General features: G+C 47.7%; 1 protein-coding gene across 1 annotated transcript in view; it reads left to right on the forward strand.

Annotated features, from left to right (window-relative positions):
• The first annotated feature begins 783 nt into the window (after positions 1-783).
• The window catches only part of LOC142578656 (glutamate receptor 1-like), a 52,935-nt gene continuing 29,114 nt past the window's right edge, over positions 784-24,604 (forward strand). Inside the window, exons 1-4 of the mRNA XM_075688099.1 lie at positions 784-1,312; positions 9,103-9,264; positions 9,470-9,781; positions 13,511-13,770. Coding sequence (XP_075544214.1) covers positions 1,192-1,312; positions 9,103-9,264; positions 9,470-9,781; positions 13,511-13,770 — 855 coding nt within the window. The 5' untranslated portion in view covers positions 784-1,191. The remainder of the gene's footprint in view (positions 1,313-9,102; positions 9,265-9,469; positions 9,782-13,510; positions 13,771-24,604) is intronic.

A 24,604-nucleotide genomic window follows, 5' to 3' on the forward strand; every position in this document is an offset into this window, starting at 1 on the left:
GATTTGAAAGCAGCCAGATGACAGTTGCCATTCGATTAAACACACTTGCCCGTCTAACGCAGAGGCGATGTGAGCAAACGAGGAAAACGGAGGAAAACAGGCGCTTTGGGCGTTGCGTACTTAAGAAGAACAGTAGCTCCAGCATTGCCGCAACAAGAAAGCTCGACCCGTATTTACAAAATGCCCTACGCTAGAATTGTAGGCATCGAATCCTGATGCTGTATATATTTTATTTTATTTTTCCTTAGGGATGCTGCCAATATAATCAGAGCTTACAGCGGGGAGTAAACAAAATTTGTGCTTATATATGTTGCTTATGCGTAACGAAACATAATAATGTACAATGGTAGACGGCCGAACAATAGTAAACAGCATTAGGGAAAAAAAGAACACCCTTTATGCTTAGACCCTGTTGTAAGTCTTACAAGCTATGCCATAAGCAAAGGTTTCACGGGAGCACAACGCACACTATAAATAATCACTCCATGCACGCAAGCAACATGTGACAGTACGCTTCAGACAGCTGCCGTTGCTGGCCGGCACCACTCGTGCGAAGCTCAGGTTTGTGTTTATTCATCACGCATTACCCACGTGACAAAGCATGTCCTTTTGTGCCACAGTCCGTCCCCATGACGACGAGAGTCGGGGCCAGCTGTTCTGTGGGCAACACCGGGAAAAGAAAAAAAAAACATGACACGAAAGCGGACGCGTGCGAGCGGCTCTGTGCGCCGTCACGGCGGCTGCCTATCGCACACGGGGCGCTGCGCTCGGTGGCACCGAAGCCTCGCGCGGCGCCCTCCGCGTAGCGCGCGAACGTCCGCCCGAGTTTTGTCAGGCTCTCTGCAGAGGGCGACAGGTGCGCGCTGCCCGGGCCTATGACGTCATTAAGGCCCGAAGAGCAAGCGAGGAACGCCAGGGAAAGAGAGGGATGCAGCATCCGGATCCCAGGGAGAGAGGGGAAGCCAAAACACTGCTCCCGAACGGGTCCCAGAAATGGAGGTCGCATCTTCCGCCTCGCAGCATCGCGGTCGGCGGAGCGAGGCCGTGCTCGGCACATCCGTGGCTGGGAACGACGCAGTGCAGTCCAAACCGCGCCGACGCGACTCTGTCTAGGAATAGACTCGCAGCTCACGACGGCGTAGTTGGCTGGGCTCGTCAGCTGTGCGGGATCTTTCGGGATAGAGTGTAACGATGAGGACGACGGCCGCCGCCGCCACCGCAGTGGGCACCGAGCGGGGTTTCGGCCGAGCGTGGCTCCTCTCGATTGCATGGCTCGTCCTTTGGCAAGGCGTCTGCCAAGCCGTCAGAATTGGTGAGTGGTGCCCTCTCACTCTCCCGCCACTGGGCTCGAGCCACAACAGAGTTGTGCTGCTTTTAGTGCGGCAACATCAGCCGCGTCGTTCAACCGAGCATGTACTGCTGCAAACAGGGTGGTGTTATTAAACTACACTTGGCTCTCACCAGCGCAGATTGACGAGAGTATTAGGCAAGCGAATTCGGAGAAGTATTTTTCACCTATGTTACACTTCATAACAATCAATGCACTTCAGTGGCCGTGGAGCGAGGTTACCTTGCAAGGATCTCGTCGTTTACTACTTACTGCTTCATCGAAACTGCTCACAATCTCGACGGGCAGGATTTTACACTTGTAACAAAAATAAAATGGGAAGAATTTCTCTGCAGTCAGACATATAAACTCATAGCCTAACAAGAAAAATTCTCATAGTCTTTTTCTATCTGAGGTCGCGTAATTTTATTTACAGTCAATAGCTAATCGTATATTTCAAGTAAAAACGTTGCAGTACATTTGCATATGAGCCGGCCGTTTCAGCCGCGTTGCTATTCCTCTTTGAGTATAGTGGCAGCATATCATGCTAACAAAGGCAGCTGTCCACGAGTGCGATTGGTCTTCTAGCCGTTGTTTTCGTCTTCGAGGAACAGAAATCGAGCATAGTTGTGCCTGTACAGAACTTCAAACTGGCATTTCAGGTGTGAAGAAATCTGAAAATATGCGAAAGAAAAGCAACACAGTAAGAAGAACGCGCCGCTACTTTGAGGAGTACTTCTCGAACTTCGGGACAGAATTGCATAGAGGAAAGCGAAATTTAAGCTACCAGTAGTGCAAAAAAAAGGTTTATGAGAGAACGAAGAATCTAAGCCTTGGCAGCATTGCTTTTGAGCACTGATAATGGAATCAAGTTATTCGATATCGTTCAAAGTAACTGTTAGCTTCTGTCGCGACCGTAGCAGTTTTGTGACGACAACCCCGCCTGTGGTCCCTCGGTTATGCAGTCGCATGAGGGCGTCTATGCTAACTGTTACGGGGATATTAATAGCTCACAATCGCAAAGAAATGTTTTGAACAAGTCTCCGCACTAATGTTTAGCACAATATGAAGTGCGCAATGATGGCCGACACATGCTATTGATGATCAACTTCGCATCTGCGGCTGTTGCTGAAATTTGCTATCCTAGCACACCATGTAGAATGCGAAATGCGTTATACAGCCGTATGTTGCGCGTGTTGGTAAGCCTAACTGTAGAACGTTTTAGCGAGAGCAGACCAGTAAAAGAGGGAGCGCACCGTTGCGTCTACGTCTCTTTCATGTTTGCTGGCAGTAAAATGCTTTCCGCATTGTTCACACGCAAGAAGACCAAAAAAGCGCGCCGTGGAGATCAAATAAAGAAAGATGAGAATGTTGCACGGGGGTCGTTAAAGGTACTTGACAAGCATTCTTTAAGCGCTGGTGCGCCGGTTTAATTGCGCCTTTTGAGAGAAGAGTGGCACGAGAGATAGACAGAAAGAATCGCAGGAGGCAGCTATCCTAATTTGTGCTAGCAGTTCTCACCGCCTTGCACTTTCGGCAGTAAGAATTGTTTGTGGTGAACAGGCTCAGTGAGAATCCAGTCCGCTTTCTGGGTGCATATCGAGACTGTTCTCTCTATTCGTCTTCTCTATTAAAGACATAGGAGCAATGCAAAAAAGAGCTGCACTATAACTTTCGCCATTCACTGCGCCACTCGAGGAATTCGTATACTAGCAACGAGATGGAATAAGTTATGTGGTAGTGGCACCTCCAAGAGTAGCGTGGTGCTTAGTTATATGTTTGCGAAAATTTCGCAGAATGTTAAAGTTTATGGCAGAACTCCGAAGGAAGCAAAGCGGTTTTTAAAAATGTTATCCGCTTCTATTTCCGCATTTCTTACTTCTTGCCGATGGCTGTTGATTCATTTGTTGCAGCTTAATTCGCCTTAAAGAAACTCGTAATCTTTCTTACTTCAGCTTACGTTGTGTGAGCGCAGGTTTGTTTGCGGCGGTTGCTGTTAATCGCGCCCGCGCGGCACCCACGCACTGCCTCTCCCGATCAGCGAGGCAGTCGCGCGCCACTTTGCTCCGTTTGCGACGCGCCGCACGAGGCAGGTTGTCAGCGCCAGCCAGTATATCGCGAAATGAAAACACGTATAAATCTGCGCTGGAGTTTCGCAGTAGGGACTATATAATCGACTGTGAATTTTCTTCATTTCATTTGCGTAAAGAAATTCAATTATAATTTATTTATTGATACTGCAATCCCGGTATAGGGATTATAGCAGGGTGGGAAAAAGAATTAAACAGTTTCACAAAAATGGCAAAATGTAAAGAAAAGAAATAAGGGTGCAGGTTGAAGCTCTGCAGCCAGCATCAGGAATACATTAGAAGAAGATATCAAACAGCAAAATAATAAAATACACAATAGAACAGTAAAGTGATGAAATGCAGTAACACAGACTAGGTAATATGTTGAGCGAATAACGTCAATGACGGTTGCAACACTTCATTGTTAGTGAGGTTATTCCAATCGGTAATAGTTCGTGGAAGAAATGAGTATTTAGAACAGTTATTACGGATGCGAAAAGGAGTTAAAGTTAGCTGATGTCGTTGTCGGGTCGCATACCCAGACGAAAAATGAACTAAATGGGTGAGTTCAGTTCTGTAGTGTCCTTTAAATAATTGGTACATGAATTTAAGTCTTGCAGAACGATTTCGCTCATTTATTGTCGGCAGACCAGCTTTGATTAAAAGATGTGCTATCGATGTACGTCGGTGATTATTATATATGTATCGAACAGCCCTCCTTCGAACCCTCTCTACTTTGTTTATGTTAGTCTTAGTGAATGGTTCCCAAATGATAGCAGCATAATCTAAGGTAGGCAAGACAATACATATGTAAGCAAGGAGGCGGACAAATGGAGTGGATAACCGCAATTGCCGTCTTATGAAAAACAATTTACGAAAAGCGTTACACCTTATGAAATCAATATATTTGTTCCAGCTGAGATTGTTAGTGACCCAGAGCCCTAGATATTTATATTATTTTACTTCTGCAAGTGTCACATCATTATTACTGTAATCAAACGGTAAGGCATTCTTTTTGTGAGTAATCCTCATCAATACAGTTTTTTCAAAATTAATGGACATTTGGCATGATTCAAACCATGCGGAAACGTTTTGCAATGCGCTATTTAGTAGTATTTGATCTGAGACACTTCTTACTTCTGTATAAATGACACAATCGTCAGCGTAAAGCCTAATTTTCACAGGAATGTTAGACACAATATCATTAATGTATATTAAAAACAATAGAGGCCCAAGAACAGAGCTCTGAGGGACGCCAGAGTGAACTGTAAGCTTCTCAGAACAATGATTGTTAAAACAACGAATTGTTCCCTGTTTAAAATGTAGGCTGAAATCCACTTTACTAATTGTTTGTTATGAAGTGTTGTGTGTAACTTATAAATGAACCTTTCGTGAGTGACCCTGTAAAAAGCTTTCGAGAAATCCATAAATACGGCGTCAATCTGTGTTCCATTGTTAATTGAAGAGGAAAAATCATGTATAGTTTCTACTAGCTGTGTACAAGTTGAGTAACCACTCCTGAATCCATGCTGATATTTAGTAAAGAAATTGTTAGCTTCGAGGAAGTTTGATATGTGATTGTGAATTATGTGCTCAAGTAGTTTACAAGCAGTCGATGTTAGCGAAATTGGGCGGTAGTTCTTGATCAATCGCTTGTCTCCACTTTTGTGAAGCGGTTTCACTCTGGCAGTCCCCCAGTCTCTTGGGATTTGACTTTCACACAAGGACCTTGTAAATGAAACAAACAAATATTTAGATGTCCATTGTGCATATATTTTCAAAAAGGCATTAGGTATGTTGTTTGGTCCAGGTGATTTTTTACCTCGAGGTTAAGCAGCATACTTAAGATACCATGCTCACTAATGACAAGATCCTCCAAGGGCGGCAGTGAGGCTTCAAATTTTGGACAGATGTTATTGTCGTTAGTAAATACGGACTTAAAATGTTCATTGAAGACATTAGATAGATCGTGTGCATCACTGACCAGAACACCTTTGATTTCAAACTGATCATGGGTCTTTGAGGTTGGGGAAACCGAACGCCAGAATTTCTCAGGATACTCTGATATAAATTTGGGCAAATATTTTTCAAAATAATGCTGTTTGTCAATGGCCATTTGCTTTTTGAGCTGAGAACTAAGGAAAGCTATATTTTGTTCCAATTCCGGAGAAAGAATATTTTCTTTTCTTTTCTGTTTCATGCGCTTGAGTTTTCTTTTTAGCTGCAGTGTCGCCCGAGAAATCCATCGGTTTTTTGTTTTCTTTTTAACAATAACCGGCACGTGACATTCAATGCATTCATGTACCATGGCCTTGAACTGGTCCCAAAGTTCTTGAATACTTGCAGTGTTATTACAAAATGCATCAGAATTAAAGGAAAGAACATCAATAATGGAAACATCGTCAGCACGGGAGAAGTTTCTAAAATACATTTTAGGGCAAACTTTATCAAGAGTCATGCCGTAAAGGTTCAGGAGAACAGCCTGGTGATCGGAGTCCGATACCAGGTATCACTACACACTTAGTTGCCTCGAGGATTGTTCCAGAAAAAAAGAAGAGGTCTAAAATAGATTTTGAATTCCCTTGTATTCGGGTGGGGAGCTCTACAGTTTACGCCAAGTCAAACGAGAAAGCTATATCAATCATTGCCTCACTTGATTCCTCACTATGCGTTTTGAGTGCGAATGTTGACCAGTCAATATCCGGCAAATTGAAGTCGCCTGTTAAAATAATGCGATAATTTAGCTTAATAAAGGTTGTAATATAATCTTTAAGGTTATACAAGACCATGACAGGCGATCCAGGCGGCCTATACAGTGCTCCTACAATATACCGGACATTGTTATGGTATGCCTTTACAGAAAATGCATTCAATATTAGGCATTTCAGGCATGCTCAATATATTTAAATCTTCTTTAAAGAGTATGGCAACTCCTCCACCTTTACCCCTACGGTCTTTCTGAAGTACACTGTAGGAAGCCGGCACAAATTCACTATCGTAAATGGTATCATTTAACCATGTCTCTGTTAAGACCACGATGTCAGGATGTTCACAAAGTAAAATTCCTTCCAAATCACTAATTTTGTTTAATATGCTTCTACAATTTACATTTAGTATTTTTAGTGATTTAGGAATAGGCTTGTGCTGTCAGTTATTTTGAGTGCTCAGCTTATAATGGGGCACCTTTAACTTCATCCCAGCCATACATGATATTGTCAACGGACAATGTATTATGCATTAGTTTTACCTTGGCTCCATTGGCCTTTTCTTGCGCGGCACTCTCCCACAGGTGCTTTCGTATTTCTCGCGTTCTGGTGGAAAAGTCTTCAGAGATTGATATTTCGGAACCCTTTAGTTTGTGCGCGGATTTCAATGCTGATGCCTTTTTTCGGTAGTCTAAAAATTTGAGTATTACGGGGCGTTTCTTATATTTAAATTTGCGACCAATTCTATGACACCTCTCAATGCCAGAGACAGTTAATCCTAATTTGCCCTGAAAGACCTCAGTCACTACCTTACTTTCAAGCCCAGCTGCTGTCTCTTCGTCATCGTCAGGTAGCCCGTATATAACTAAATTGTTTCTGCGACTCCTATTTTCTAAGTCGTCGACTTTAGAAATGAAAGCAGATAACTGTTTATCAACCTTCGCAACAGTGTCCTCCATTGTTTTCACACGTTTGTTCTGTGCATTCAAACCAGTAAGCTGTTTTTCAAAACCTTCTATGCGTTTGGTCACTGCTGAAATGTTCTTCTCAATATCGTTTTGAGAACTCAGCTCGGCTTCCACAAATGTGGTCAACTTTCCCTGGCTGATCAGTAATTCCGAAAGCATTTCTTTTTCTGTAGGGCCCAGATTTGCCTCTATATCGCCACATACCAGCAAGTCACTTGGCATAGAAAAGACATAATTGAAAACATTTAAAAAAATTAAAAAGATAGTGGGCAGGGCAGCAGCACTAAGAAGCGATCATCGCTTCGATAGCATTTAGTAGGTAAGTACTGACTAACCTGCAGTACGAAACAGAAGGGATTCCTTAGCATGTTGCCGCTGAGGCTGCTGCCAGCCCACAATGAACATGCCGACGCAGCAGCACGATCTGCACACGAGGATGGCTTGCAAGACTCCATTCCATTCTCAAGAACAGACGCTGCAACGAAAATTCGTGTGCTTGCAAATGAAGCCATCAAAACTTTATGGAACACACCCAGCTTAAAACATACACGTCTACACCGACTGGACCCATCCCTTCGACTTCGACCCCCACCTGGACTCTCTCGACTCGAAACAGCAGTACTTTGCCGACTGTGGCTTGGTGTCGCCTACACAAGATCCTTCGCCTTCCGAGTCGGTATGGACGACAGCGCGGCTTGCAGACACTGCGGTGGCGAAGAGACTATCGAACACGTGCTTTGCCACTGTCCTCGATACAGCGCGCACCGGCTGTCACTAGCGACCGCGTTGGCACGCCTTGACGACAGGCCACTTTCAGAAAAGTCAGTTTTGGAATGCCGACGTGAACTGTCGTCGCAGCAAAAGTCGGTCAAGGCTCTGTTGACTTTTCTACGTGACAGTGGCCTTTTAGAAAGACTGTAATGACCCCATTTCGTCCCTTTTCATCTTTTTTTTTGCTTTTATTTTTGTTACGCTCTTCTTTCCGTCTTTACTTCCCCTTTCCCTTCCCCTAGTGCAGGGTAGCAAACCGGACGTTTTAAGTCTGGTTAACCTCCCTGCCTTCCTCTCACTTGCATCTCTCTCCACTGGTGAAGCTCGGTGTGGTCTGGCCTTTTATAGCGGGGAAGCGGGTCATGTGGTCCGACGTAAACGCAGTTCGCACAGATGCGGTAATGATAGTTCGCGGCGACGAATCTTCCACGAGGCAAATGTCACCGGCACGTGTCGATGACATCGGATACGCCCCCAGTATTTCACTGCTGCGTGGTGCAGCGGGAAAACAACTGCATGATGATGGCTCGGCTTGCAGCAACCTGCAGTACGAAACAGAAGGGATTCCTTAGTGTGTTGCCGCTGAGGCTGCTGCCATGCCCACTGAGTATTTTTCTTCAGTAATTTATATCAAATAACGTTAATAAATCCTGAGATAACGATATGTAGGTGGAGAAGCGCAGCATTAAATTTTCAGGACACGCCTAGAATATTTCGGCATAGATTCAGCGGCGTCTCAAGGCATTGAAAGTTCAGAAACAGCGACCATTTGGTGCCCGGCTCTTTGTAGGTGACACGAAAATACTACGTCTCTACATTCCAGCTGTAGCTCGTCTATACTTGCACAGTTTGCCGGAGCTAAGAGAGGCGCACCTGGAGTAGCCCCTTCTCTGGTTTTATAAGAACCTCAATGAGAACAACTAGGAAAACATCGCTAAGATTGGCATGAAAGTGGCTTGTCTTCAGAACCACCTATGCTGTGAGTAGATGTTCTATTTTATGACTATAAACAGAATCGCCTTTTGTTTTTCGAAGACCGAAGTGACCTTGCAAGACGTGTAGAGAATATCATAGAGTTTGGTGTGGGCAAACAAAGGTTGCCTGCAGCAAAGCGTGCAGGATTACTCGCTAAAGTGCTGCCTGTGTGGCTTTCGGAGAAGTTCGTTCTGGCCCTCGCTGATTTTGATTTGTGTGGCCGCGTTCAGAACACTTGCCGAATAACTATCAAGGTCCTGTACGTGCCTTCCTTGTGTCCTCCGCAGGCGTGCTGCTTGAGCCCAAGCATAGAGACGCATGGCGGGAATTCGAGTGGGCCATGAGCAGCTTCAACACGAGCCAGGCTGCCAAGCGCCTGGGCATCGAGTTCAGCACGTACGTGGCTACAGTCGACCACGGCGACGACCTCTTCACAGTGACACACGAACGTGAGCGCATTTGCGGGCTCGGCGTTGTTCGTTTCTGTATCATTTTCCTGTCATGCAGCCTCATTTTCTCTGTCACCTTCATGCCGCCCGACTATTTCCCGGCCAGTCTGAGTCCCACGCTAGCGTTTCAACGCAACGGGGATGACTTGGGCCATTGTCTATACGCGATGCGAAGCCGGCCTCTTCTTTTCCTCCTGCTCCCCAGTGTGCCGACAGCTAACTGCTGGAGTGACGACTGTGCTGATCCCGACGTCGGGGCTTTCGGACGCAGCAGTGCGTTCGCTCTTCGCCACCTCGAACGTGCCACGCGTCGCAGCCGGCGAAAGCTGCGCCCCCGAAAACGACGCGGCGGCCAACGAGACGGCGCGCGACGACGAGGACTCCTCGCCGCGGGGGCTGCCCGAGCCGGCCGCGCCTCTCGGGGTCAGCATGATGCCCGACCTGTCGGCAGCCGTGCTTGACCTTGCCCGCGCCTGGAACTTCCACTCGGCCGTCTTCGTGTACGACTCAGACCATGGTAAAGGGTAGCATAACAAGTGTTCCTGTTTAATGGATCCGCCCTCATCGCTTTGGGAAGAAAAGGATCATTCATTTGCTTATTCAGGTTTAGGCCACAGGCCACATCAGCATTAAAGGGGCAGCACATGCACAAAACGACAGAAATTTGTTTTCGCACGTTCACAAGTGCGCACAGTCTCTTCGGACAGTGCTAGCTCACGTGCAGAACGCTACAGGGTGGAAGAAGCGTTGTGTGTGCCGTAATATTATTACGCTCCTTTGCCGAGACTCACTTTTAATGTCCGAATGTTATGCTCATCAGCAGTCATTGTGCTTTTGCCTTATTTCGTTTCAGTCCACAACTGATGGGGCGTAAGACTAGATATTTTAGTAACATGTTGGCCAATACAAAAGTAATATTGCAGTGTTTCTATTGAACATTGCCAAATAAATCCATCTTATCACCCATACAATGATATACTATATGTCGGCGTACAATTCTCTCGTTGAACTGAAGCTACTGAAATGAAGCGGGCTAAACTGAAGAAATTACCGTGCGTTTTTTCAGTATATATGCTAGGTTGGCATATTTTTTTTCTTTTTACGAACTCTGCCAGCGCAAGGAAAACACGGACGAAGAAAGGCACACGTACACACACACACAGGCGCTACTTCCAACATGCTATTTTTGATGCTGACACTGCTTTTTATACACCGCATAATCTGAGCACATCACATGGCAGAACTGCAAGGCATTGCGAGTAAAAAACTCCACGCAATCGAGGCTGGCACACTGAGACATCCAAATCATTTTCTTGTCGGCGCGATGGACGGCACGCTTACGCGTACTTCACGCATATTTCCTTTTTCTTCCGCCTTGAGAATCTCTCTTGCGAGCTGATTCATATTTTTGCCAACAATTCTGCAAGTGTCAGACAACGGAACACAACCACAACTCTCGCAATGCAACGCAAGAAAGCCACCGAGCACGTTCTTGACATCCTAACCGTGCTCGCGCAACCGGTCATTAAGGCAGCGGCCGGTTTGCTCAACACAGGTGCGACCACATGTCTGCGGTAGGCAATAAATTACATATTCAGCACAATCTACAATTTTGTTCTTGTGGTTCTTTCCGCAACCAAGATTTCTGCGCGCACGTTTCGAGCCATTAAATTTATTTACATATAATTTCTGCATGTAATTTTCGAATGGTTGTTGCTTTCTAGAGGCGCTTATATAAAATGAACTATCAAAATGCCAACAATAATAAGATTAATTATGTTAAGCCATACTATAATATAATTGGGCCACATATGTTTATGTAAGCAGAAAACAAAACCGACGAAGTTGTTTGTGAAGGCTGTGAAGCAGGAATAAGGGAGCATTTTTTTAAGATACAAATTTAATTTATTTGTGTGGCCAATCACCGTCATGGGTATCACGCGCGCGCGCACGCACACACGACAAAGTGACGGCAGTTTGCCAGGGCTAACGGGTGCAAGTGAACGCTGCTCCTCCGGCCTACCACATCAGCACATGTCGTCGCCTTGTCGTACCTTATATTATTACACCCCCCCCCCCTCCCCACATCATCTTGTATATAAGCCTGTCCTCGAACAGCAATTAACGAGCTGGTAGTTTGCGGCACGTACACCGGGCGACAAAAGCTTCCGGAACACGGGATCTCCGAAAATGTTTAATTCCCGAGCAGCCCGTAGCAGTAGCCAGTAAAAAAACTGCATACGACAATGTTGTTAGCATATTGTAGTCGAAGCCTGACATTCAAATACCAGACTGGGTTATGAGGTTGCGAATACATTCAGCTTTTTCTCAGATCTTGTGAGCCGCAATATGTTGACGCCGGGCGTACGTTCTTTTATGTAACATTAAGTAACAGTAACAGTAACATTAAGTAACTATTTAACTAATTAAGTAATTAAAAGTAACAGAGTAACATTAAGCGCAATATAATCTTCAAGTAATAGAAGTAACCATGTATTGGAATGAAAATTTAAAGTAATTTAATCAATGTACCGTGAGGGCGCAGGCTTTCCGCCTTCATCCTCTTTAGCGTATGCTAAAGTGACTGTCAACCTTTTATGTTGTAGACTTTGTCTGTAGCAGAAAATAAAATAAAGTGAAAGTGAGAAGATGGCTCGTTGCATATGAAATAGCTATAGAAAAGCTCGCAAAATTGTCCCACAGTTGGAATCCTTATCGATGAATGGCAATTCTTGCGTAGTTTCGACAGCAATTGCAAAAGCAATGCTTTCACTTACAGGTTCGCGGAGAGAAGAGCGGCGTGAGGGGGCAGCAGCAGTGAATTGTTCGGCAGCAACATCAGGTGCGCTCGGCTAGCGCAGTGTTCTCACTCATGTTCAAACATATAAAATAATAAGCTCTTCTATTGACAGGACCGGTTAACGGCAGTGATTCAAATATAAACGGAAATATTACGCGACAGGAGCAATCGCCGTATTTTCACACAATTCTGGCGTGCCCTTGCGTAATGTTTCTATAAAAGCGCCGTGTTTGGGCAAATGTGTGCGTCGTACATATTGTAGCAGTAATGTATAGCTTTAACTAGACCTAATACTGACCTTTATTGCCCCAGCATAGGGTCAAAAATAGTTAGCTTTTGCGTCTCTTATAGATAGTATTCCGAATCGGAAGGGAACGTGTCGCTGTAGCACACATTACCAGCATGGGAATCGACCTATCAAGTTGTCTCCTACTGCAACACTTCTAGTCATTGTCATTGTTGCTAATACATGACGCTTTGGCGACCGAAAGCGGAGCGAGTTGGCAGACATATATATTTGCTATTGTCCGCTTCGTGATTATTCTGTCCGTGTCATACGACGCACAGATATCTTAATTTCATGCGATGGGGGTGGGGGGTGGGGGGTGGAAGTGTTAGCTGTACATTATCGAGCATTTATTCCCGGCTATGGTGCGAAAAATTGGTGCGTTCACGCCAGTATAAGCGAAGAGGAAAAAAGGGCGCTTGCTTTGTGCCAACCGAATGCCAATGGTTGGCACAATGGGAGCATGGGAACACTGGGAGCACAGCGAACAATGGGAGCAATGGGAGCACAGCGAACACATACCAATGTCTTTGTTTTTGCTGTAATCTTCACAAAAATGATTTTACATTACCGTTCGGACCATGTGGAGGTGCCTTCTACCACGGCACTGGCTGTGTTAGGTAACGTATTAGAGACCTCAAGAAAACTGCGAACCGTTAAAATGCATTGACTATTATTCGCATGCATTGTATCTTTTAAATCAATCTGCTTGTCTTTTTCTCTACGAGGCACTGCAGTGCACTGAGGTTATGTAACTGCAGAGAAAGAAGCTTTAGTGGTTGCTCTGGCTCTACGCAAATGCCGTATCTATTTGACAAGATTAAAATCAGAATTTTCACGGACAATCAGTCGGACGTGGCACAGTCAAAGTGGACGGGTTGAGTGATGTCTGGAGGGAAGCACGCGTTTATTTCCGTATTCCGCGTGCTGTTTTACCGGTAGTGGCATTGCGAGTGTCGATGCTTCGTCATGGCCCCTTGGTCTCAAGCATACGCCCACTTAATCAAAGCTTGTGTGGCCGCCGTATGGTTTATAGCCTTGGCAAAAAAAAAAAAAGAAAGACGGGCTGGTCTGTATAGTTTACCCGGGTGGTAAGCATTCTCTCCGCAAGTGTCGCGAGTTCGCGCAGCGCAGCAGACGCGTTCTGTGCTGAACCGCAGCGCTGGCCACCCTGGGACGGCTGCTGCAGCCGCCGGAAGGCCGCCAGCGGCTCGGCGTCACGCGGGCGTTGCGAGTGTCACGTGACGGAGGCTCGGAGGCTGCGCACGCCGTCCTGTCCGGCATGGAGCGCGCCAACCCGCACGCTCGTAAGTTGGTCGTGCTCGACTGCGACCACCAGCTCGCCAAGGACATCGTCATCCGGCACGTGAGAGACATCTACATGGGCCGGAGGAACTATCACTACGTGCTCGCGAGGCCCGTGAGTGCAACCACCTCTGCTCGTGACGTTTTCCTTAACGGCCTTTCCAGTTACGCTGGAAAATTTTATGAAACAAGCGCACAGCCTGTCTGTCTAGAACATACACATGACATCAAGTCGAAAATACGACGGTCCGCTAATCAGCCCATCGGCCAAGCCCTTTCGGCCTTCGTCAATGTCGTGGTGAGATTTGCATTCACTTCAGGAGCCTGAATGTATTAATTACGCCTGAGCCAGAGACAATGATGCCGTCAGTGTAGAAAGACGTCTGCAGTCATAACGGTTTATTAGGACACAATATTAAACAAGTCATGTCTACAGGATGATACTACTCCAGTATCTACTAAAGTACATTGCGAAAGACACGTGTCGTTATTGAACTACAATGAGCAACGCAAAGCTAGAGCTCAATATTTTTGTTGTCACTCTTTATTCTCTCATAATTGTAAGAAAATTTCAGGCAGAACTTATTGTGAAATTAAATGTGTTCAAATATCAAAGCTGTCAATTGGGGTGGCCAAAACATATTATTGCGATAGCACTCATATGGACAATTCAAGATAACTTTTGCCGTCATTGTAGCTGTCGGCGTCGCCGTGAGGTTCCGTATGTATTTAGGTACATGTATGCTACATGCCATATCATGTGTCATATGCGGATTATATTGCCACACCATTTTATCTCTAATGTTGCTCATACCAGGTTTTACATCCTTGACAAAATTATTCCTCAGATTTTGAGAATGTCCGCCCGCAAACAAATGTCATGAAACAAAGCACAAACAGCGCATGCCTTTTATCTTAAATAATTTTATGCCTAAGTATTAAAAGTGCGTAACAACAACATAGCTCAAACTTGAAAATTATATAGTTTTATTGGCGCGGCTGTGCACTACCTTCGGGATCGGCAAAGAAAAGAGGTTTGAAACATACCCGACACGCAGAGAAGGTGGTAAAGCCGCCAAGAAGGACGTTGGCTTCAATAAATAAACATCAAAGGAACTTTCCGATGCCAGTATTCAGACAGAGGATCCTGTTTGGATCCCACCGATGGCATCGGTTGTTGGGAACTCGGCGCTGACGCCCGTGGTTGTACCTGGGTCGCAAGCCCCAAGGGTAGCGTTGGCCTGGCGGCCTGGGGTACAACTGGAAGCATCCGAAGGTCCCGGCAAAGCATGAGTCGACTGGTAACAACAAAACAACTTGTTTATTTTAACATCGCAAAGAGTTGGCGGTCAGGTTGACCGAAGTAGAGAGACGGGAGAGCACTTTACTCAACAGAAGAAATCGGAGCCCTCCTTTTGGCGTCCGGGGGCAGCTGTTTTTATACTCTCGCAGTTGAGGGCAAGAAGGAACCCCTCAATAGACGAGCACGTGATTGTACAATGGGCTAAGGGGACGCACACTGCCGCCGGTCGGGCACAAAGACTGGAAGGAGAGGGTGGCCCCCTGCTTTCGCATCGCCTGGTTCGGGCACAATGACTGGAAGGAGAGGGTGACCCCTGCTGTCGCATCGCCTGGTTCGGGCACAATGGCAGGAAGGAGAGGGTGACCCCTGCTGTCGCATCGCCTGGTTCGGGCACAATGGCACATACACTCACACACGCACATGAAGACACGTGGCATCGGAACATGCCTGGAAACGCCTGGAAACGCCTGGCGGGGAGCGTTGCGGCGACGCCGAACGGGCCAAAATGTCTGCCGCCCCGCCGCAGTCGCGCCGGCAAAACCGCGTGTCGCAGGCGAAACGCAACAGACCGCCCCGCCGGGGGAAGGAGATCCCGATGGACAGGGGACTGCATCCGCTGTCCGGAGGGATGTCGCTCGATGATGCTCATAACCGAAGTCGGACGTCCCTCGACGTTTCTTGAGCGCAGCGCACAGAGAAGGCCTCGTTCTCTCGTTCAGGTTCGCACGGGACACTGCAAAGTGACTTCGGGAGAGTTCACATTTTTGTTCTCGTTCCCGGCAAGCGTTAGAACTACGCTGAAACTCAACCGCTCAGTCAGCAAGCACGGCACAACCCTCACTAAGCCCTGCCAGGCTCTTTCCCCTTTTTATACCACTGCCTAGTTCCTTACAGTAGTCTAGCATCACTCAGAACGCGTCCACAAATTGGAAAATTGCACTAGAAAGCATATCATCACTTTGAAACATTAAACAAAAGCAATATGTTAAAAAAAATCCTGCCTCAGGAAGAAAAACATCAGTAACCAACAATTTTGAGGCTGATTCCTACGTTAGGGGCTTCGACTTAAGCCATCGGCGTTACCGTTGAGACTCCCCTTTTTGTAACGCACCTCAAAGGAATATTGTTGCAAAGCGAGGCTCCAGCGCAGGAGGCGGCCATTTTTGGGAGAGATGGTCTGCAGCCATTGGAGAGGGCAGTGATCCGTCTCAATGATAAACCTCGAGCCGGCTAGATAGCATGACAATTTCTGAACGGCCCACACGAGACATGCACACTCTTTCTCGGTGGCGCTATACGCCTGCTCACGACTGGTCAGCTTACGACTAGCATACAGGACGGGGTGTTCTACTTCTCCCTTTTCCCGTTGGCACAGTACAACGCCCATGCCTCGCTCACTAGCATCGCACAGAACAACGAACCCTTTTGTATAGTCTGGCGATTGTAGCACAGGCTGGTTTGTTAGGGCACTCTTTAGGGCGCTAAAAGCTCTTTCCTTTGTCTCGTCCCAGACGACTGTTTGAGGCTCTGACTTTCTTAGAGTATCCGTCAGGGGAGCCGCGATATCAGAGTACCTAGGGATGTACCTCTGATAGTAGCCGGCGACACCTAAGAACGACCGAATATCGGTCTTTGTGCGCGGTTGCGGAAAGTCTCGCACAGTGGCCCCTTTTATTTCAGAGGGGCGGCGACGACCCTGACCAATCACGTGACCGAGGTAGACAACCTCGGCCTGTGCTACCTGGCACTTAGGAGCCTTTACTGTCAAGCCCGCTTCGCGCAGGCGGGTTAGCACTGCCCGCAAGTGTGCCATATGCTCAGACCAGGATGCGGAGAATATCGCTACGTCGTCTAGATACGGTAAAGCGAATTCTTGCTGTCCCCGCAACACTTTATCCATGAGGCTTGAAAAACAGTATGGCGCGTTCTTCAAACCAAAACTCAACACTTTAGGACGGAATGTTCCCATTGGTGAAATGAACGCCGCATACCTACTAGCCTCTTCTGTAAGTGGAACCTGCCAATAACCCCTGACAAGATCTAGGGTGGAAATAAACTGAGCGCTACTAACTTTCTCAAGGCGCTCCTCGATGTTAGGGATCGGATAAATTTGATCCTTAGTGATGGAATTAAGCCTGCGGTAGTCGACGCAAGGACGAGGTTCCTTGCCCGGTACCTCAACTAAAATCAAAGGGGAGGTATAATCACTCTCACCTGCCTCAATAACACCGAGCTGTAGCATTTTCTTTACCTCAGCCTCCATAGTATCGCTCTGGCGGGGTGACACCCGATACGCCTTGGATCGTACTGGCTCTGGGGAGGTAAGTTCTATATCATGAGTAAGGACAGAAGTCCTACCAGGCCTCTCAGAGAACAGACCTTGAAACTCTTGTAATAGCTGGTGTAGTTCGGTTTTCTGCTCAGGCGACAGCGGTGCTTTACTGATAAGGTCACTAATGACTTGACCGGTGTCTTCCCTGTTCGTCACTGAGCCTAGTCCCGGAAGCTCGACCGGAAGCTCTTCAGGAACGTTTACCATCATGCACACCACTGCTTCCCTTTGTCTATAAGGTTTGAGCAGATTACAGTGGTAAACTTGCTGTGCTTTCCGCTTTCCTGGCAGACTTACCACGTAGTTAACGTCCGACAGTTTCTGAACAATTCATGCTGGGCCCTCCCACTGCACGTCTAGTTTGTTGTTTAGCGATGTGCGCAATATCATGACCTCATCGCCCACCTCAAAACGACGGGCCCTGGCTGTCCGATCATAATAAACCTTGGCCCTCTGCTGGGCCTTTGTCATTGCTTCACCTGACAACTCCTGTGCCCTTCTTAAGCGTTCGAGGAGCTTAAGTACGTACTCCACCACGACTGGGTCGTCGCCCCTACCTTCCCACGATTCTCGAAGCATGCGAAGCGGAGACCGAAGCGAGCGACCGTACACCAGTTCAGCTGGCGAAAACCCCGTAGCCGCATGCGGCGCGGTTCTTAACGCAAACATCACCCCAGGCAGACACAGCTCCCAGTCAGTTTGATGTTCAAAACACAAGGCTCTCAACACGCGCTTCATGACGGAGTGGAGCTTCTCAACGGAATTCGACTGTGGGTGGTACACTGAGCTGTGTAGCAGCTTTACCCCACACCTTTCGAGAAAAGTTGTCTTCAAAGCGCTAGTAAACACTGTGCCCTGATCTGATTGGATTTCCGCAGGAAAACCAACTCGCGCAAATATGGACAGTAGTGCATTGACTATCTCAACTGAGCTGAGTTCTTTAAGCGGCACTGCTTCAGGGAACTTTGTCGCTCGTCAGATCACAGTCAAAATGTGTCTGTACCCCGTGGCTGTTACCGGCAGAGGTCCCACTGTATCAATAACGAGCCGTCTAAAAGGCTCCGTAATGATAGGTACCAATTTCAACGGCGCCCTCGATTTGTCCCCTGGTTTGCCCACCCGCTGACAGGTGTCACATGACCTTACGAAATGGTCTGCGTCCCGAAAACACCCTGGCCAATAGTACTCTTGCAAGAGACGGTCCTTAGTTTTCTTAACTCCAAGGTGTCCGGACCACGAACCCCCGTGTGACAAGCGCAACAGATCCTGACGATAGCATTGAGGCACGATCAGCTGATCGAACTCCACTCCTCGGCGGTCTAGATACTTCCGGTACAGGACTCCACCTCTTTCCACAAAACGCGCAGTTTTCCTGGCGATACCTTCTTTGACATTGCAGCGCACGTTTTCCAGGCTGCCATCCTTTTTTTGCTCGGCTATCAAAGCCGACCGGCTGACTTTTAGCAACCTATTAAGTCCGTCTGACGTAGGCGCGATGAGCAAATCAGTAGATAGCTCTTCTAACTTTCCCGCATCGGGATTTTCCTCTCCGGTATCTGGTGCCTTTAACGTTACAGACTCAAGTTTATTCAGTTCGGGCGTGCTCTGAATATCAGCTTGCTGCGCCTCTGACCCTTTTTCGTTGTTTGATAACGTCGGCCCCGCAACTACCGCCTTTGCAGCGAGCTCCCGAACCTTCGATCTGGTTAAGGCCTGAACACTAGCTTCACCAAACAAAAGCCCCTTCTCGCGCAGGAGGTGATCGGACCTGTTTGAAAATAGGTACGGGTACTGGGGTGGCAGCATAGATGACACTGCCGCCTCTGTCTCAAGCGCTCCGAAAGGTCCTTCAATAAGCACCTTTGCTACTGGCAGACACACGCTATGAGCTTCCACGGCTTGCTTGATCCACGCGCACTCGCCCGTGAACATATGGGGTTCTACGTAAGACGGGTGAACTACATCCATCGTAGCTGCGGAATCGCGAAGCACTCGGCACTCTTTCCCGTTCACGAGGAGGTCTCGCATGTAAGGCTCGAGAAGCTTCATGTTCTCGTCAGTGCTGCCTATTGAAAAAAACACAACTTTTGGTGTTGTTTCCGGACACTGCGCCGAAAAGTGACCCGGCTTCTGGCACGTATAACAAACGCGCGCTTGCCTCATCTCGAACCGCTTTCTGCGTTCGGCTTCGGCTGCCGCCGTCTCCTTAGGTTCGGTCGCACTGCTTCCACTCGCATCCGCACTACGCGTGTTCCCCTTTGCTCTCATGGGTGTGAACTTCGGCCTCTCAAACTTCAAGCCAAATTCACCCTTTTGACCGTCCTTAGCTCCGCGAGCCCGACGCGTCACAAACTCCTCGGCTAGCTCAGCGGCTTTAGCCACCGTACAAACGTCTGGCCTATCCAAGACCCAGTATCGCACGTTCTCCGGTAACCGACTATAAAACTGTTCTAGCCCGAAGCACTGCAGAACTTTATCGTGGTCACCAAACGCTTTCTCTTCTTTGAGCCACTCCTGCATGTTCGACATAAGCCTATACGCAAACTCTGTATATGACTCACTTTTGCCTTTCTCATTTTCCCGAAACTTCCGACGGAACGCCTCCGCAGACAGCCGGTACTTTTTTAGAAGACTCGATTTCACTGTGTCGAAATCCTCTGCCTCCTCTCTATCCAAGCGAGCGACTACGTCGGCCGCCTCGCCGGGTAACAAAGTGAGCAAGCGCTGTGGCCACGTTTCCCGAGAGAACCCCTGCTTCTCGCACGTTCGCTCAAAGTTAACCAGGAACAAACCAATGTCCTCTCCAAGCTTAAACGGCCGCATCAGGTCAGTCATTTTGAACAATACGCGTTCTCCTGCACCGCGTGCCTGACTTCCATTACGAGCGCGTTCCATCTCTACCTCGAGACGCTTCATTTCCAAAGCGTGTTCGCGCTCTTCTTTTTCTTTCTGCTCTTTAAGTTCGCACTCCTGTTTCTCTTTTTGCTCTTTAAGTTCGCGCTCCTCTCTTTTTGACCTCTCCTCAATAGTCTCAAGGCATTCCGACAGCTCGTCATCCTCAGCCTCTAACTCAAGAATAGCCTTTAGCAGTTCTGGTTTTCTGAGTTTGTCCGAGACATCCAGACCCAACTCTCTTGCAAGCTCCAACAATTTCGGTTTGCGCAACGACTTCAAATCCATGGCTGCTCTGAATGCTGCTTTCTCTACTGCTTACTATTGTCTTGCCGCAACTAACCCGGCAGCAACGACAACCACAATTACCAGCTCTGTTTCTGACACTAACAAAAGCCTGGCAAAGCTCAGAAGAAGAAAGTCCCGCACTCACCAAACCTCGCAGGCAGGAATTCCGCGCAGTCGTTCCGCTGCAGGCAACCAGTCGTCACACAGGGCTCGTTGCACTGCTCCCGGATCGTCGTTGAGCTGCTCAGCATACAGTCAACTGCATCTCTTCGCTGCTGGCCTCCGTTGTCGCGATCTCACCGCTGGCAGACAGTTGTTTGGATCCCACCGATGGCATCGGTTGTTGGGAACTCGGCGCTGACGCCCGTGGTTGTACCTGGGTCGCAAGCCCCAAGGGTAGCGTTGGCCTGGCGGCCTGGGGTACAACTGGAAGCATCCGAAGGTCCCGGCAAAGCATGAGTCGACTGGTAACAACAAAACAACTTGTTTATTTTAACATCGCAAAGAGTTGGCGGTCAGGTTGACCGAAGTAGAGAGACGGGAGAGCACTTTACTCAACAGAAGAAATCGGAGCCCTCCTTTTGGCGTCCGGGGGCAGCTGTTTTTATACTCTCGCAGTTGAGGGCAAGAAGGAACCCCTCAATAGACGAGCACGTGATTGTACAATGGGCTAAGGGGACGCACACTGCCGCCGGTCGGGCACAAAGACTGGAAGGAGAGGGTGGCCCCCTGCTTTCGCATCGCCTGGTTCGGGCACAATGACTGGAAGGAGAGGGTGACCCCTGCTGTCGCATCGCCTGGTTCGGGCACAATGACTGGAAGGAGAGGGTGACCCCTGCTGTCGCATCGCCTGGTTCGGGCACAATGGCAGGAAGGAGAGGGTGACCCCTGCTGTCGCATCGCCTGGTTCGGGCACAATGGCACATACACTCACACACGCACATGAAGACACGTGGCATCGGAACATGCCTGGAAACGCCTGGAAACGCCTGGCGGGGAGCGTTGCGGCGACGCCGAACGGGCCAAAATGTCTGCCGCCCCGCCGCAGTCGCGCCGGCAAAACCGCGTGTCGCAGGCGAAACGCAACAATCCCCAGCACAAGACCTCGTTTTTACTTATGCAGCTTACGTTGACCAATTCATGCTGCCAATACAGCCACCGAGTCTTACACTTCGTGTCATATTCTAAGATGTTGCTGTCACATTCATTACTTCGCCTTTATAACGGAACTATGATATCTAAAAAAGTGTCTCTGAATGTTAAATCCAATGCAAAACATTTTCTTTATAAATAGGGATAAAAAACCGATCAGTTTGTATGTTGAAAATAAGAGCTTCTAAGATAATTAAAACTAAATAAGAGGCAAGATCCACGTGTTCAAACTTTTTTTCTGTATGATTTCACTTTGGTTTTTGAGTTTCTCTCTCGGCACCTTAAGGAAGGTTTGTTCTCTTGGCACCGTGTGACGTAATGCCGAATAAACTGACTGAATGTATGAATGAAAACAAGGTTGTAAACAAACTACATTTCGTTTATTTTGAAGGCTTTCCTTGGTGCATAAAACGCGTGAATCAACTTATAGATAAATGTGGGATGTGTTCTCTTCAATGAAGCCCTTTATTTAAGCTACGTGAGGTCAGGGATAAGAAAAGCTGCTTTGAAATCGTATCATGATGACGATACACATGCAAGATACCGAGGTGAAAAGTACATGAGCCACAGATAAAAAAATACCAACCTATTAATTGTATCCGATGCGACAGTTGCCATTTGTGTCTTGAAGAGGCACTAAATGGAAATATTTAATTGAGCTAGATTGAAAGGTTAGGCTCGTGTAATAAATAATTCTTCAACCGTAAGGAGAATTGAGTTTTTGTAAGCCAGAAAATGACGAAAATAAAAAGTTGGTGTGGCGCCCCCTGGTATGATATATGGTACCTTTCCTCTGACGTCAGCACTGGCTGATTCACAGAGCGCGCCATATAAGCAGACTCTGTGAAAAAATATATAGAGAGTGTGCCATATAACCCATTTCATCGATGGCGGCTCCACTTTATGCCAACAGCGACGTCTATCGTCTGGCACATTATGCCGCCATGCTGGTACGTGGGATCACACTGAAGGGTGTAGAGTGAACGGGCTGTTGACGACGAGCTGCAAAGTTTCGCGTTTTTCTGAGAGATCTCGACAAGTTTTTGCGAGCGGGAAACTTCTTATCGAGTCGTTACTAAGCTTTGAGCTTCGACATAACCGCAATACCAAACGGCGACGGTCTCAGAGGCACTGCCCGAACGCTGGCCGTCGTCGAAATGGGAGGCGAGTCAAGTCTGAACATTGTCAATGTACGTAACGTACGTGCAACGTGTTATTGTTGTATGTGTATCCTTGAACTCCATTAAGGTATCGCTCAGGTGACAATAAGAGGCGTCTCCGTGTGCCATGCGGTGTGCCGCCCCGACGTGCATTCCAAACCAGCTAATTAGCGAAGCTACGAGGAAACTACTTTCAGTAGTTTGCATGTGCCTAAGATTGCCCCAATACGGCTTTCTAAGTGTTGGTTTCTGTGCCTTTGGGCAATGAGCTTCGCGAATTAAAGAATTTAAAGATAACTCGATCGGGAAGGTGGTTAACACGAAATACTCGATAAAACGGCCTGATAACAATGGCCCCGAACATGCAACGATCAAACAGGCGCACACCACGCGTTGAATGAATACACGCACGCTTAGGTCTCGAGAGGTGCCTGCGCAAAGGCCGACTCCAAAAGAGCCGGCCTTTCCGGCCTTTATTCTCTGAAGTAGTAGAGCGCACGATGCGTCGGCTTGACGGTGGGATGCGGAAGCAGTGGAGAGTCAGGGGCAGCCGGCGCACGGCTTCGGTTGCAGAACGAAAAAGAACGCGCTTTCATTTTCTTCCACAGCAAGTATTCTGCTTTCATAACACGTCACCGATCAAGTTCCACCATAACATTGATTGGCAAGCACGATACTCTCAGAAAACATTTGAACGGATGAACGTTATTGCGAACGCACGGTGACTTAATTCATTGGCCATAGTTGACTGACTCGAATACGCACCTTTAGTTCACGTTACAGCTAGATCATGGGGGCCACTTTCGTCGCCGTGAGCTCACTGGGAACAAAAATCTAAATAAACACGTGACCAAACCGATGGCCTTAACTCCTTCCTGTTTATGCGCGCAATACAAAGTCCTCGCTTGTCTGTAAGTGCAGCAGTGAAGTCCACGAAGTCGCCGCGGCTGTAAATTCACTTCACATTCACTTCCGAAAGGAATTTTTACAACCGAATGCAGCAAAAGGGTAGCCCGTAGACCTTGAGTCATCTAACATAGCAGCAATCGCACAATGAACATGTTGCAATCGCGATAATTATCAATAACACCGCTGGGGGGGGGGGCGTTCTAAGCTGGCGATGGGAGAAACAGCGATCCGCACATACCACTGCGAGGAGGAGAGTGGTGGGGCGACTCTCGTTTGATGCTACGTTCCTCCTCGCCGATAAAACTTTCCATGGGCACACTAGTCCTAAGGAATATGGCACAAAGTACATTACATAGGCTTTCTTATTGGTGTTCGATTTGCATTATTCTCTTATTTTGCTTTGTGCTTCAAGCGAGATATAAACTTTCGAATTAGTTCCAGCGCCATGCTCGGCATAGATCCTTGCTACAACTTCACTGCAAAGCGCAGAGGCTGTCTTGCGTCAGAGAGAGTCGGCCCTTGCACGTTGGTGGTGTAACGTCAGCTTCCCCATCACCTGAGCACTCGACTGTGTTGCCCAGTCCTAATATTTATTATGAAATTTCTCTTTATGTTGTCTTATTGTCGTTCCTCCCGGAGTGCACAGAAAGCCAAGGGGTCGGTTGATTATTAAAGGCGAAGCTTTCTTCGCTCCTTCCTTCGAGTTTTCCACTGCTGCTGCTGCTGCTGTCTGGCACGCCACGGCGGGAGGTAGTTCAGAGCGGATATTTACATGGCAGGAGCGGGGCAGATGCGAAAGGCGACGTGAGAAACACGTTTGGACCTTTCCATCGACGGTCGTCCCAACGCCCTCTGGTGCTCCCTTAGCGTCGGCACAATATAATCGTTGCAGCTGTAATTGTCCATCGTCACT

Source organism: Dermacentor variabilis, chromosome 4, assembly GCF_050947875.1.
Source record: "Dermacentor variabilis isolate Ectoservices chromosome 4, ASM5094787v1, whole genome shotgun sequence".
NCBI lineage: Eukaryota > Metazoa > Arthropoda > Arachnida > Ixodida > Ixodidae > Dermacentor > Dermacentor variabilis.